We start from the raw sequence: 12,176 nt of genomic DNA, 5'->3' as shown, positions 1-12,176 counted from the left end.
GGAGAAGCTGGTGATCACTCAACTCACCCTCAACACTGAATCTGTTGGTTGTGTCCATGACCATCAGTCTGGCTTTAGAGCATCCAGAGGCACAGAAACTGCTCTTCTGAAAACCTGTGAAGACCTGCTCTCAAATGTTAACTCTAACTCTCCTTCTGTTCTCATTCTTCTCGACCTCTCTTCTGCCTTCAATACGGTAAACCACAACATCCTGATCTCCCATCTCTGTGATACCATGGGCATAGCAGATCAGGCCCTGGCGTGGCTCGCATACTTTCTTTCTGACCAGCCTTCCCAGGTGGAATGTGGGTCCTTTCTCTCTATCTACTTGTGGTGTCCCTCAGGGATCTAACCTATCCCCTTAGTTTTTCAATATCTACATGGCCGCCTTGGCCCACAGAATCTGTACCTTTGCCTCTATCTTTGTGTTATGCGGATGACACGCAGCTTTCTTTCAGGCTACCCTCTGCCTCCTCCTCCTCTCTCATCCCTGACTGTCCGTAATTCATTCTTGGTGTGCTGTTTACGATCTCTGCCTGAATGCCAGTAAGACCGCGATCGTCCTCATTGGGACCCCTGCTCTGGCTTTCCCGCTTTCACACTGGCCGGCCTCCCTTGACTCTGTGCTCTCACCTACCAATGAGGCAAAAATTCTAGGGGTCATCTCCGACTCCACTCTCTCCTTCTCTTCTCACATCTCGGACATCTCCAAAAAGCCCCACTACCAACTGCACCTCCTCAGAGGTATTCAACCTTTTCTCACTTTCCCCCAGAGGCTCACCACCTCGAGAGCCCTGTTCCTCTCTAGTCTGGACTACTGCAACAGCCTATTTTACAATCTTCCTACTTCTACTCTCCGTCCCCTACAACTCATCCAGAACAGAACCACAAGACTTATCCTAGGCCTCAAGCCCAGGGTCCGTATCTCTCTTGCACTGAAATCCCTCCACTGGCTCCCTGGGCTTCAAGGATCAAGTTGAAAACCCTCTGCATAATCCACAAGGCTTTCTGGGGCCGATGTCTGCACCATCTACAACGCTCTCTTCCTAAATACTCTCAATCTAGAGTCCTCCTCCGCTCGTCCTCTTCCAACTCCCTGCGGTTGAGCCGCTTTCACAAACAGAGATTTGGGGGCAGATATGTATCCTCTGCAGGTGCCTCCCTCTGGAACATCCTCCCTGCCTCTCTCCATCTTGAGCCGGAGCACCTTAAGTTCCGGAAACTCCTGAAGAGCTTCCTCTTCTCTCTCCATCTCCCCTGCTAACCTCCGTTCTTTTCTCTCCATCCTCCTTCCCCTCCCTAACTATGTTCAGTTTTTGCTGAATGGTTGCCTGGTTCAACTCCAGAGACGTTCAGGTCTCAGGCTCCCCCACCAGTCTTTGCACTTGCCTCTGGGCCGCTGCACTTTGTTCAGAATTACTGCACTTTCAGCTTACACTCCATGAGCTCCATGAGCGGGGCAACCTCTCTGCACTTAGCACAAGGCCTTGCTGGACGCGACACGTTTGTTTCCCCCTCACCTTCGTCTGTACGCATGCATGACCAAAATCTACTAGGACTAGTTAAGTTAGTCTGTCCTGTCGTCTTCCCCCTTGCCCCCCCCCCCCCTCTAACAGGGTTGCAACTGTAACATTTCCTGCACTTGCACTAGGAGAAATGCTGTCGGGCCAACTATGCTAGTTTTTTCTATTAAAGCATTCTGAAACTTCAAGGCCTAAGAATGTTTATTGTATTCCCTTGCTCCCTTCCCGTCTTGAAGCGCTTTGAAGCACTCCACCTGTGTATAAGCACTCTATAAATATACAATTACATCCAACTCTCTCCCTAAATACCTCCTTGCTAGAGCCCTTTGGTCCTCTAGCTCAAACTCTCTGCAGATCAGACGTTTTTCATAGCAGAGAGTCGGGGTAGATATCTCCCTTTGGCAGTAGCCTCCCTCTGGAATGGTCTCCCTGCCGTTCTCAGACTTTAGCTGGACCTCCTTAAGTTCGTTCCAGAAGCTTCTCAAGACCCTGCTTTTCTCTACCTCATTTCCCTCCTTTGCTCATGCCCCCACCTGCCGCTGGAGTCATACAGAGCACCAGGCCCTCCTTCACCAGTCTATACCAGCGCCCCCCTATACCAGCACTGCCCTTCTGGGCCACCTTCCTTGACTAGCCTGGTGGGTTGGATATCCCTCCCGAGTCTGGTCCACCCCTGTCCTCGCACGTAGATGGCGGTCCGTCCCCGGGATCCCCTGGCACTTGCCCCCCTGAGTGCCGCCTGCACTTGCCTAGCCCCTGGACGCTTTCTTCCCCGCCCCCATTCCTCTGATTTTTATATCCCCTCCCTTGACGGTCACTGACCCTACATGCCCTGCCCCCCTCCACCACTCCCCTCCCCCATGCACTTGCACAATCCGAATGTCACAAGGCCTAGTAGGACTGCTATTGTTCATCTCCCCTGCCCCCCTTTGATCCCCTTTTTATCTTGGGGTGCCTGGAAACACCTTTTGGCTGTATAGTGAGCCTTTGTTAATATTTAATGAATACATATAAATGGCTGCAGAGCTGGGCTTTATGGGGAGGCATAAGTTTACTTTTGACCTATATCGCAAATAAAACCTACCTCCCAGTGCCACGAGGCAGGCTCTGGGTTGTCTTAAGTCTTGCAGCTTGACATGTGGAGCAATCACACTCAAGCCTTCGTTTTGCAAACATGTCCCTCTTGATTTAGACGCCACTCTGCAGCTGTCCCTGCTGTACACCTGTCCCTCGTAAGGGCCATCGCAATGGGCATGTCCTTCCCTGCACACGCTCCCCCTTCGGCCTCCTGTCTCCATTTAAGGTCCATTTTCTGCAGCTATCCCTTGTGCACCCCGAACCCTTTAGGTCTGTGAACGTAATCCGGCCTAGCTCTGCAGCTCGGCCTCGGTGGACAATGACCTGGCTAGTGCAGCCACCCATAGGATGGTGTGAATGCTTCTTGCAACTGCTGGGCCTTGGCTGTCAGGCGTGTGGGTCGTGGCGTCCGAGGAGGCTCCCTCTGCCACCTGCTGTAGTGGCATACAGAAAGTTCCCCTGCCCCATTGGCACACGGACGAGAGCCTCCACGGAAAAGATCCTCCTGTCTGTCATGGACCTGATGCACGGTTCCACGCCGGCCCATCTTGCAAGCGCTCAACATTGTATGAGCCGAGTTAACAGCTTTCTGAGCTAGCATGGGGCGGGGCGCGGAACCCCTCCTCACGACACAGTCACTCCACTTTGGAAAATATACAAATCCTGGGGGAGGGGGAGGGTAACGGTTATTTGTGGGGTGAGTGTTGGGTGAGGGTGGGGCATGTTTGATTTCTTGGTGGACTGGGGTGGGGTCTCCCCGAGATTGGGGGGGGGGTCCCTTTTTTTGTTAACGTGTATAGTATATTATAGTGTAAAATAAATGTCACCTGTCGGGCACGATGTTTACTATAACCTTCTGGTTTCCAGTCTCCAGGATCTCCTTTGGCCCCCCTGGGCGGACTGGCCCCCATTCGCGGCCTCGTGGACCAGGCTCCCTCCAGTGGCATCCGTGGATCGCTGAGCAGCAGCAGCGTGGGCAGCTCTGGAGGCTTCGAGGCGCTCCTCACTGGCACCGCGGGGGTAATGGCTGTGTGGTGATGTCTCTTTTTGTGTTGTGAGCAGGCAATGATGTGAGTGATTGAGTGACGGCTCACAACTGTGGGTGCACAATAAGACTACTGCACCCTCCTGGTGAATGCGCACTGAGCTTCTGCCCCGCGTGATTGTGGCCACAGCCCCCAGATTGGTTTGGCCCGGTATTTTATTTTTATTTTATTTTTTGGATTTATAGAGCGCACTACAGCCCAAAGGCATCGAGGCGCTATGAGGGAACGTAGGAAGGCTTGATTCAGGGTTACTTGAATGCGGTCCAAAAGTTACTCATTCCAATGTCTGTTTTTTGTTTTCAGCCACCTGCTCACGTGGCCAAGTCTGTGGGCTTCGCCAAGAGCGCTCTGGTGCCCAGACACGAGGAAAGGGTCTCACTTTCATTGCCCGGCCTCGAGGAGGAGGATGAAGAGAAGGACGACAGCGAGGAGCAGGTAAGGCGGTGAGGCTAATCGGCTGTCTCGCGGGCTAATAGAAGCGCCTGATGGTCCCGAGCGCCTGTGCGTGCATGTTTAGGCCAGTGGCAGAGTAACCTATGGACGTCAGAATAACTTCTGGGAGTCCTAAGAGAAGTCCACATCGGAGCAGGCCTTCAAAGGCCTGACAAACTGGACTCCTTTCATCACGTGACCGCCTGCGCCCCAATGCTTGCTTTTCACAGGTGCATCCAGCCATTGAGCGCATTCCAGCGCTGCTCTTTGACTGGAATCCTTCATGGAACTGGGCCGCCTTTCTCGGCTGATGCTTCTAGCTGTACACACAGCCTGTAGGGGCCTTTGCCACTGCACCATGCAGCTGCCCTCTAACCTATGGGCGGTATCGTGCCCAAACATCAAGTTCTTTTAAAGAAAAGAAAGGGCTTGTTGTAATCTAACACCCCTTGAAAGCCACCCCTTTTAAATACCTATTAATTTTTTTTATTATTCTGATGTACCCTTGTTTCCCCTTCCTAACCTCTCCTATTGCATACTTCTTCCTATTGTTATAGAGTTTTTAGTTTTAGCTAAACTGTCCCATTGCAGTACAGCTAGGAGGAAGGTGACCTGCCGGGAGGGACGCAGAACCTGTGGGCATTGTTTGGTTATTTACCCACCCACTGACTGCGCATGCCAGGCTAATCCATATGACCATCCACACCCACGACCTGCCCCTTCCCTCCCAAAACACATCCTCGTGGGATCTCTTAACTTAGCGCTATCAAGCAGTAACATCAGACCCTGGCCTGACTGCGTCATTTCTAAGCACAGACTGGTGAGAGCCCGGGAATGTCATCATTTCAGCGGTAAATGCACTACTGCTGTAATAACGTCTTATCCACGTGTGCCTTCAGCCACTTCATTTACATCTGTTCCTTGTGCTGAAGTCCTGTTTAAAAACAAACTTTGGTATAGCCACCGGTTTTAGATTGTATACATATTTCAAAGGCATTTGCCAGGCACTGCTATAGTATGCCCAGCTAATCGCACCTTATGGGCAATGCCGCTGGGCCGCCCCAGGCGAGGCCAGGTAACTGTTACATGGCAGCAGGGTCAGGAGAGGGGCAGCAGCCCTCCTCCAGGGTCAGCGCTCCTCTCCTCCCCATAGATAAGGGAGACAGCAGGGTCTGGCGCATCAAAGCGCAGGAAGGGTGAGGTAATAAAAATACCGAACCCCTCCACGAGAATGTATGGGTGCATTGCACCCAGGAGAACCAGGATACCCAGGCAGGGAAGTACAAAGGGATATCTCTACCCCCCCCCCACCCTGGGGCGGAGTGGGCTCCAATTAGTTAGCTGTAGGCTGGCTTGGGGGGGTTGGTGCACAGCCCCCCACACATGCTACTAAGACCCAGGGCCTTCCCTGGGTCCTATATAATGAGCTGCTTGCAGCTCCAAAAACACAAACTGTTGTGGGCCCTGCACAGGGATCCACACAGCATAGGGAAGTTTGCTGTGCACTCGGCGTCTTCCTGCTCTTTTTCTTTTTCCACCAAAAACCTCCCACCCTAGAAAAAAGGGAGAAGAACAATGGAAAGAAACTCAGGACACCGTACGGTGACTACAAGAAGTCGTGGGACAAGGAAGGCGGCACGGGCCAGAGGGGGGTTACCTCTGGACCCGGTGCCCAAAAGGATGATATAATTATGATATACGAGTATTGTTTATGTTCCCATAACCATATCTGTATCAATAAAAACCTACGGCCTTTTATTGCCAACACTTGACCAAATTGTTGTGGTGTGATATTTCATGGGGAGGGCAAGGGCCGTAAGACATGACGCATACACACACCCCACAACAACTAATGTAAGTCTGCTGCAGATGGGTTCAACAGTTATGGCCAGATAGTTATTATGACAGTGCTTGGCAAATGCCTGTCCCGTGCCCACACAGAAGCAACAACTGTTGGCTTTGCCCATGCGTTTCAAAACATGTTCATTCTTTCCATACGTTTTCCCCCTAACCTTATTCACTTACATTAAGGCTTTTGCCCATGTTGCCCTTTGACCTGATCGACCCTTAGGATTTTCCCCCGAGGCATTTGTGTACGTCATCCCTCGAACCTGCTACGCCATGGGCTTGGACGTTGCAGTTTGCCCCCCCCCCCCGCCCTCCCCCTTTGTGCTGGATTAAGCACTGCGGTAGGCTGCTCATGCTTTGGGAGGAAGGGTGCGCATGTGGACGTTTTATCACAGCTGCCCTCACTCTGCTAGCGCTCCCGTGTTTGTGGATAAGCCACTGTTGTACTAATCATGCCTGTGCTGTGATGGCGCTCTGCGTTTGTGGAGACATTATTTTCCACTGACTAACTGCACGTTTTGGGAGTGAACCCCATTCAAAATGCCCCGACATGTGTTGTGTGTTCCTTTACGCAGAGCCCTCGGGGATCGGCCAGGCTGCTCAAGAACCTCCACATGGACATCGGCTCTTTGGGCGCGGGGTTCGAGTACGAGGTAAGGTTTTCACTCACAGCGCCTCTCCAGGATCCTGCTTCAATGTGTGACGAGGCGCTGCTGGGCAACAGCACCTTTTTTAGAAGGAGGCTATTTTGGAGCATTTTATAGTGCCTTAATGGGGGAAGAGTGGGAGCAGTAAAGGCTGGTTAGGTGCTAGCCACCACTTGCTGACCTGTGGCCTACACCCTGGACATCAATATTTGGGGCACCTCACAGGGCCCTGCAACATGTTCCACCTAAAATAGGAGTGTCCCCACAGCCTCAAAAGCATCCCGGGTCTTGGTGGCGATGCAGCCGAGAACTTGGTGTCAGGAGTCTGTATTAGCCGGGGCGCAAGATCCATTGGGGGTAAGGAAGACTCTGTGCAAAACCTTGACTGTAATGTGGCCAAGTGGAATTCTGGGGGGGGGGGGGGGCGGGCGAAAGTCATTATGCACGTGGAGAAATGGTTCCTAGTCATAGGAGCTATAGTGGACATATCGCACCGATAAAACACCCCTCCCTGATAATATTAGTTCAGGATAATGGGGTCATCATTCGGATTCCAGGGGGTAGCACGTTCCGCCCTTGGCCACGCTTATGTCTTTGCGATAGTTTGTCTGCCTTTTTGCACAATAGCCCCCTGTGCACCTTGTTTCTGTGCGTCTATGGCTGCTCTAGGGTTTTCACAAAGTGTCTATTCCAGCTGCCACCAGCAGATGGCAGTAGGACACCATCCACATCTCCCCCCTTCACTACACAGTCGGTCCAAAGACCTGGCGTCAGAAGTGTACGTCTTCCAATGAAAATAAAAATGCAGTACTTCTTAGTGGTTTACGCATCGAATCAATGTGAAACTGAAAGTCCCGTTTCCTTTATTACATTTGGCGGCATGTTCTCCTTTATGAATCACGATCAGAAAATGGCTAGTTGAGTTTGTTCCTGATAGACATGTAATACCTTGTTCATTATTTGTGTGTACTGGTACTTGATATGATAGGGCATTTCTAACGCGCCCATGCACAGGTTTTTGCTTACTCGGGTTGGCTCATAGTTGTCGCTTTAGGTATCTGTGCGAAAAGAGCAGTGGTGTAGAATTCTGCGTTTTACCCTTTGATGGCAGTTGAAAGCAGAGCGATGCAGTGCCTTGGTCACGATGCCCATCCCTTGCTCTGTTCTATGGATGGGTTGTAATTGGGCCCGCTAAGCAGGCTGTGGCATCTTCATCGGTTGTTCGTTCTATTGACTGGGCGCGGCGAGGATCATTTTCGACTGCAAAGCATATAGGCATTGGGTTAATTGCACTGACGAGCTGCTGCTGCTGCAACGCTTTAACCAAGTGTCCGCTTGGTTTCTGAGTAGGAAAGGGGCCACATTGGAAAAACGTGGCTTCTCTCATTTAAAGGTTGGTGTTATTTTGTTTTGTGAAGAAGGGGTAAACGCCATGTTTTGGGGGAGGGATGTGGTGCGGGGTGGGGCGAGGGCATGCCTCCCCATCGCTCCATGGCAGCCTGCGCTGTTTCCTTTGTTTTCTGCTGGCGCTGCTGCTTGAGTTTGAAGCAGGTTCCAGTCGTTCATCCTTCAGTTGCCGCACGGTCTGTGCTGTTTGTGTAGCACATTTCTTGGAGAGTAAGAGGGCCTGGGGGGGGGGGGGTGAGGGGGCTGTGGAGGAGAACGGTGTTTAGCTTTCTGTTTTCTAGCGTACCTTCCCATCACTTGAGGAAGAAGCCCATCCATCCATCTGTCTGAGGCCGGGTTCTGGCCTGGAGCGGGGGGGGCGGGGGTAGGGGGGTGGTGAAGTGTCCCCCCTTGTACAGTCTGCCTCGCACCGACATCCCACAGGGGGCATAGAATCCTGCGCTCTTCTTTTCTACCAGTTAGTAAGCAGGTTTCTAGGACTTTGGCAATCTCCCTTGAGTAGTTCACTGGGACTCTGGCAATCTCCCTTGAGTAGTTCACTGGGACTCTGGCAATCTCCCTTGAGTAGTTCACTGGGACTCTGGCAATCTCCCTTGAGTAGTTCACTAGGACTCTGGCAATCTCCCTTGAGTAGTTCACTGGGACTCTGGCAGTCTCCCTTGAGTAGTTCACTAGGACTCTGGCAATCTCCCTTGAGTAGTTCACTAGGACTCTGGCAATCTCCCTTGAGTAGTTCACTGGGACTCTGGCAATCTCCCTTGAGTAGTTCACTAGGACTCTGGCAATCTCCCTTGAGTAGTTCACTCCCCCCAGAGCTGCCATGTTTGCCGACTTTCTGTGCAGTTTGCTTGCTTTGAGCCAGAAGTTCACGACACTCCACTACATGGTTCACATGCTGGATTTTGTCACTGCAGAGAGGGTCTGAGTATGCACGAATTTGGCACTATCTCGTCCCTTTTTTCCAAGCCCCAAATATGTTAAAAGCCTTTGTTTTGTCTGAAAGTTTCCCCATAATAAACCCAGCTGGTCAGTATTTAGGTTTATTTCCATGAGGCATAAAGTCAAATCGAAGCTTAGGCCTAGAAGTGCACAACGCAATAACCTGTCGATTTACTTCTTTTCCTTTGATTGCAGAGTTCCTAGAAAGGAGGGTTGGCTTGTACTGCCAGATATGGAGGGCAAACGGCCAGTACATGCTAAACCGCCATGAAAAGTCAGATTAGCAAATGTGCAAGGGGACGGGCATACAGTGGGTTGCATAACCAGGAAAGGTATGTTCCAACCTGTATCTCGTAGTTGGTTCCTTGTGTAAGCAAATGGGTGCTCGCAAACTCGCCAAGCTAGCAAGACAGGCTGGCTAAGCAGGGATGGTCCCGGGTGAGAATGCAGAGATCCTGGCCTCATCATTTAGCACAGGCACCCATCTGCAGTAAGCCACGCCCCCCACCCCTTGAGTGATGTGACTGGGGAATGAATGGAGTAGGTAGCACCTCTTAACCTCCTGCCCCTGTGATGTTGGGTCGTTCAGGCCCTCTAATGCTCACCCTTTCAGCAGCATGTAGAACAGGAGGAATTTAGGAATTCAGTGCATTTAAAACATTTAAGTGCCACTAGCTTGAGAGATGCCCATAGGAAGGCGGGTACGTCACCCCACTTGCTGTGTCTTGCCCCCAGGAGACGGACGAGATTGAGGGAATGCCGTCCTGCAGCCAAGCGGATGAGGCCACGGAGTCGGAGCTCGACCATCTCAAGGAGCCTGAGGACGATGCCGGGAGTCGGCGAGAGGTGAATCGGCGGAGCTTTCCCCGGCATCTATGGCCAGCGCCATGATGTCCCCCAAGCCTCGTGTGGAGTAGATACTAGTGTGCTGTGCATAGTGTGCGCGTGCCGGGGTCTGCATGCTGTGATTTGGTGCCCTCGGGCGTGTCTCATGCACTTCCTCTCTGCACTTTATTGTTCAACGAGGGACTTTGCAGGCCCTGGAGAGCTGTGGCCCAGCTCCTTTCGCCCTCGCTGACTTTTGCACTTTGTGTTCACTGTTGTGTGTCGGGGTTTGTGCAGGTTACTGTGCACTGGTCCTAATGACAGGGGTTCCTCTCGGGCTAATGCAGATCCTTTTTTTACACCTAGTTACTGCTTCCTTGAAAAGAACCCGCACTTTCTTCTTTTTGAATGTTTTTTTTTTACTTCCTTTGTTGGGTTGACGCATGGCCTCCCAGGCACATCTTCTGGCAACTCTGCCTGAGCGCTACCCGCTGTAGCTGAGTTGTGGTTAACATGGCTGTGGCACAGTTCATTCTGTGAAGAAAAGCAACTTTCTGTTACCAGGCCTCTGTGATTCAGTATTACATTCACAAGCGAGTGAGAGGTCTGCTTGTAAGCAAGGCGGGCCGTGCAGTTGTAGAATATTTTGGACATAGCCTCGGGGCTGGGCTGGGCCAGGCTATGTAGGTGCCCTGGACTCTGGTGGGCACAGCTGTGATGAACTGGGCTTTAGTGCCCCTATACTTTAAACTTGGGGAGGGGGCAACACTGGCTAGGTTGGAGAGTGTCCTGTCCCCCACCCACACACTGCCAGTTCGTTCTGGCAGCCTCTGCTTGAGTGTTTGTCTCTCGTGTGTGCAGTGAGTAGATTAGCAATGTTTGAATGCATCCTAGTCCAGTCCAATGAACCTTTGGGTGACAACAGGCGCTCTATCTCAACGGTATAGTTTCAGGGACCTTTGCTCCCCATGGTTTGGCGGAGTTCTCAGCACAGCTGCGTCTATCGAAAACTCCGTCTCCTCTAATATTTGGCCATTTGATTTCTTTGTAAATAAATGTACAGTGATTGGCCACCTAACGCCACTATTCTGCTCAAAAGCACAGTAAGGTGGGCGCATTCCTGGGGTCGCGCCAATCCAGAGCTTTGGGGATGTATTGGGCGGGGGCTTCGCCTGCTCTCTTGGTCCCCATAGAAGCTCCGCCGTCGCCCTGACCCCTGAAACCGACCCGGGATGAATGGCTCCTTGAGTGGACTGCAGAGAGACCACTCTCCTTCCGGAGAGGGCGTGCTCCCAGAAGGCAATATCGCAGCACTAGTGCTGTGTTTTAGGATGGGCAATCGCAGTATCCCACCGCCCCGTCCGTATATGCTGAGCTGGCCGGCACTGGTTGATCCCATGCCACAAGCACAATGTGAAAGTTCACACGCGTCCACATGCAGCCACGAGGGGCTGTCATTGCACCCCACATTGGAGTGTACTCTGCTGATTATACCCTCTCTGACTGATGCCCAAGCAAGCAGGCCTCTCTGGCACGGGGTACATGTTGAAATACATCATGCCTACTGTGCTCATTGCGGGACAAACGTCTTCTGTGCCCCTCATGCCCAGAGAAAAGGTGCCCATAACCATAGCTGTCACTAGAGGAAGAGTGCCCTTTCTAACCAACACGTCTACATCTGACTTCGGCCCAAGTGTAGCAAAATGTACTAGAAATGTGCACCTTTCTGCAATTTTCCACTAGCAAACCCCGTTCACTCCTAGATTGACATGCATGCACCCCTTAACAAATCCAAAGCTGTGTATTGCTACCCAGCAAGCCCAGATGCACTCAACAGGGACAATAAGTACCCTCTATTTTAAATCAAAATTCATTTAAACATTTGGCGCCAACAGGGCGTAAATTCTACGGTGTACAAGCACCGCCTAAGTTTCTCTAGTTTCCAAAAGAAAATGTCATTACACAATTTAACGGTGTTAATAAGGATAAATTGTAAACACAGGTGTAAAATGAATGGAACAATCAGAACCAAGACATTAGAGTTAACTTTTGGATTTTAATCCTCTTAATCCAATAAATCGTACATGAATCAGTCTATCCCCTGAAGATGGTTCTTTGAACCGAAACGCGTCGGCCTCATTTGTTATATCTAAATATGAGACTTCATTTGTAAATTGTTGAATGGTTGAACCTATGCATTTAGAGCTTTGTAAACGGTAAACTGCTATACAGATTTGCAATTGTGCTGCTCTATACAAGCTGTTTTCTATCTATGCCGTTTGTTCCTACTTGTGTTATATGGAACACCCACAAGTGCTCTCTCCATATGTAAATAGAGTACACTGATCGTACTACTTTTTGTTTATTCATGTACGATTTATTGGATTAAGAGGATTAAAATCCAAAAGTTAACTCTAATGTCTTGGTTCTGA

At 51.0% G+C, this 12,176-nt stretch overlaps 1 protein-coding gene across 4 annotated transcripts in view; it reads left to right on the top strand.

Annotated features, from left to right (window-relative positions):
• Nucleotides 1-12,176, top strand: part of CEP164 (centrosomal protein 164) — a 586,844-nt gene that overhangs the window by 221,687 nt on the left and 352,981 nt on the right. For 3 of the 4 annotated variants that reach the window (XM_069614471.1, XM_069614470.1, XM_069614469.1), the window contains exons 5-8: nt 3,468-3,620; nt 3,950-4,081; nt 6,502-6,579; nt 9,655-9,765. In XM_069614471.1, the coding sequence (XP_069470572.1) occupies nt 3,468-3,620; nt 3,950-4,081; nt 6,502-6,579; nt 9,655-9,765 (474 nt within the window). The remainder of the gene's footprint in view (nt 1-3,467; nt 3,621-3,949; nt 4,082-6,501; nt 6,580-9,654; nt 9,766-12,176) is intronic. The other variant, XM_069614472.1, reaches the window with a different exon arrangement.

This window comes from Ambystoma mexicanum, chromosome 9 (genome assembly GCF_040938575.1).
Source record: "Ambystoma mexicanum isolate Mex_15411 chromosome 9, UKY_AmexF1_1, whole genome shotgun sequence".
Taxonomy (NCBI): domain Eukaryota; kingdom Metazoa; phylum Chordata; class Amphibia; order Caudata; family Ambystomatidae; genus Ambystoma; species Ambystoma mexicanum.
Note: the sequence above shows the minus strand (reverse complement) of the source record. Positions and strands in the feature narration are given on the sequence as shown.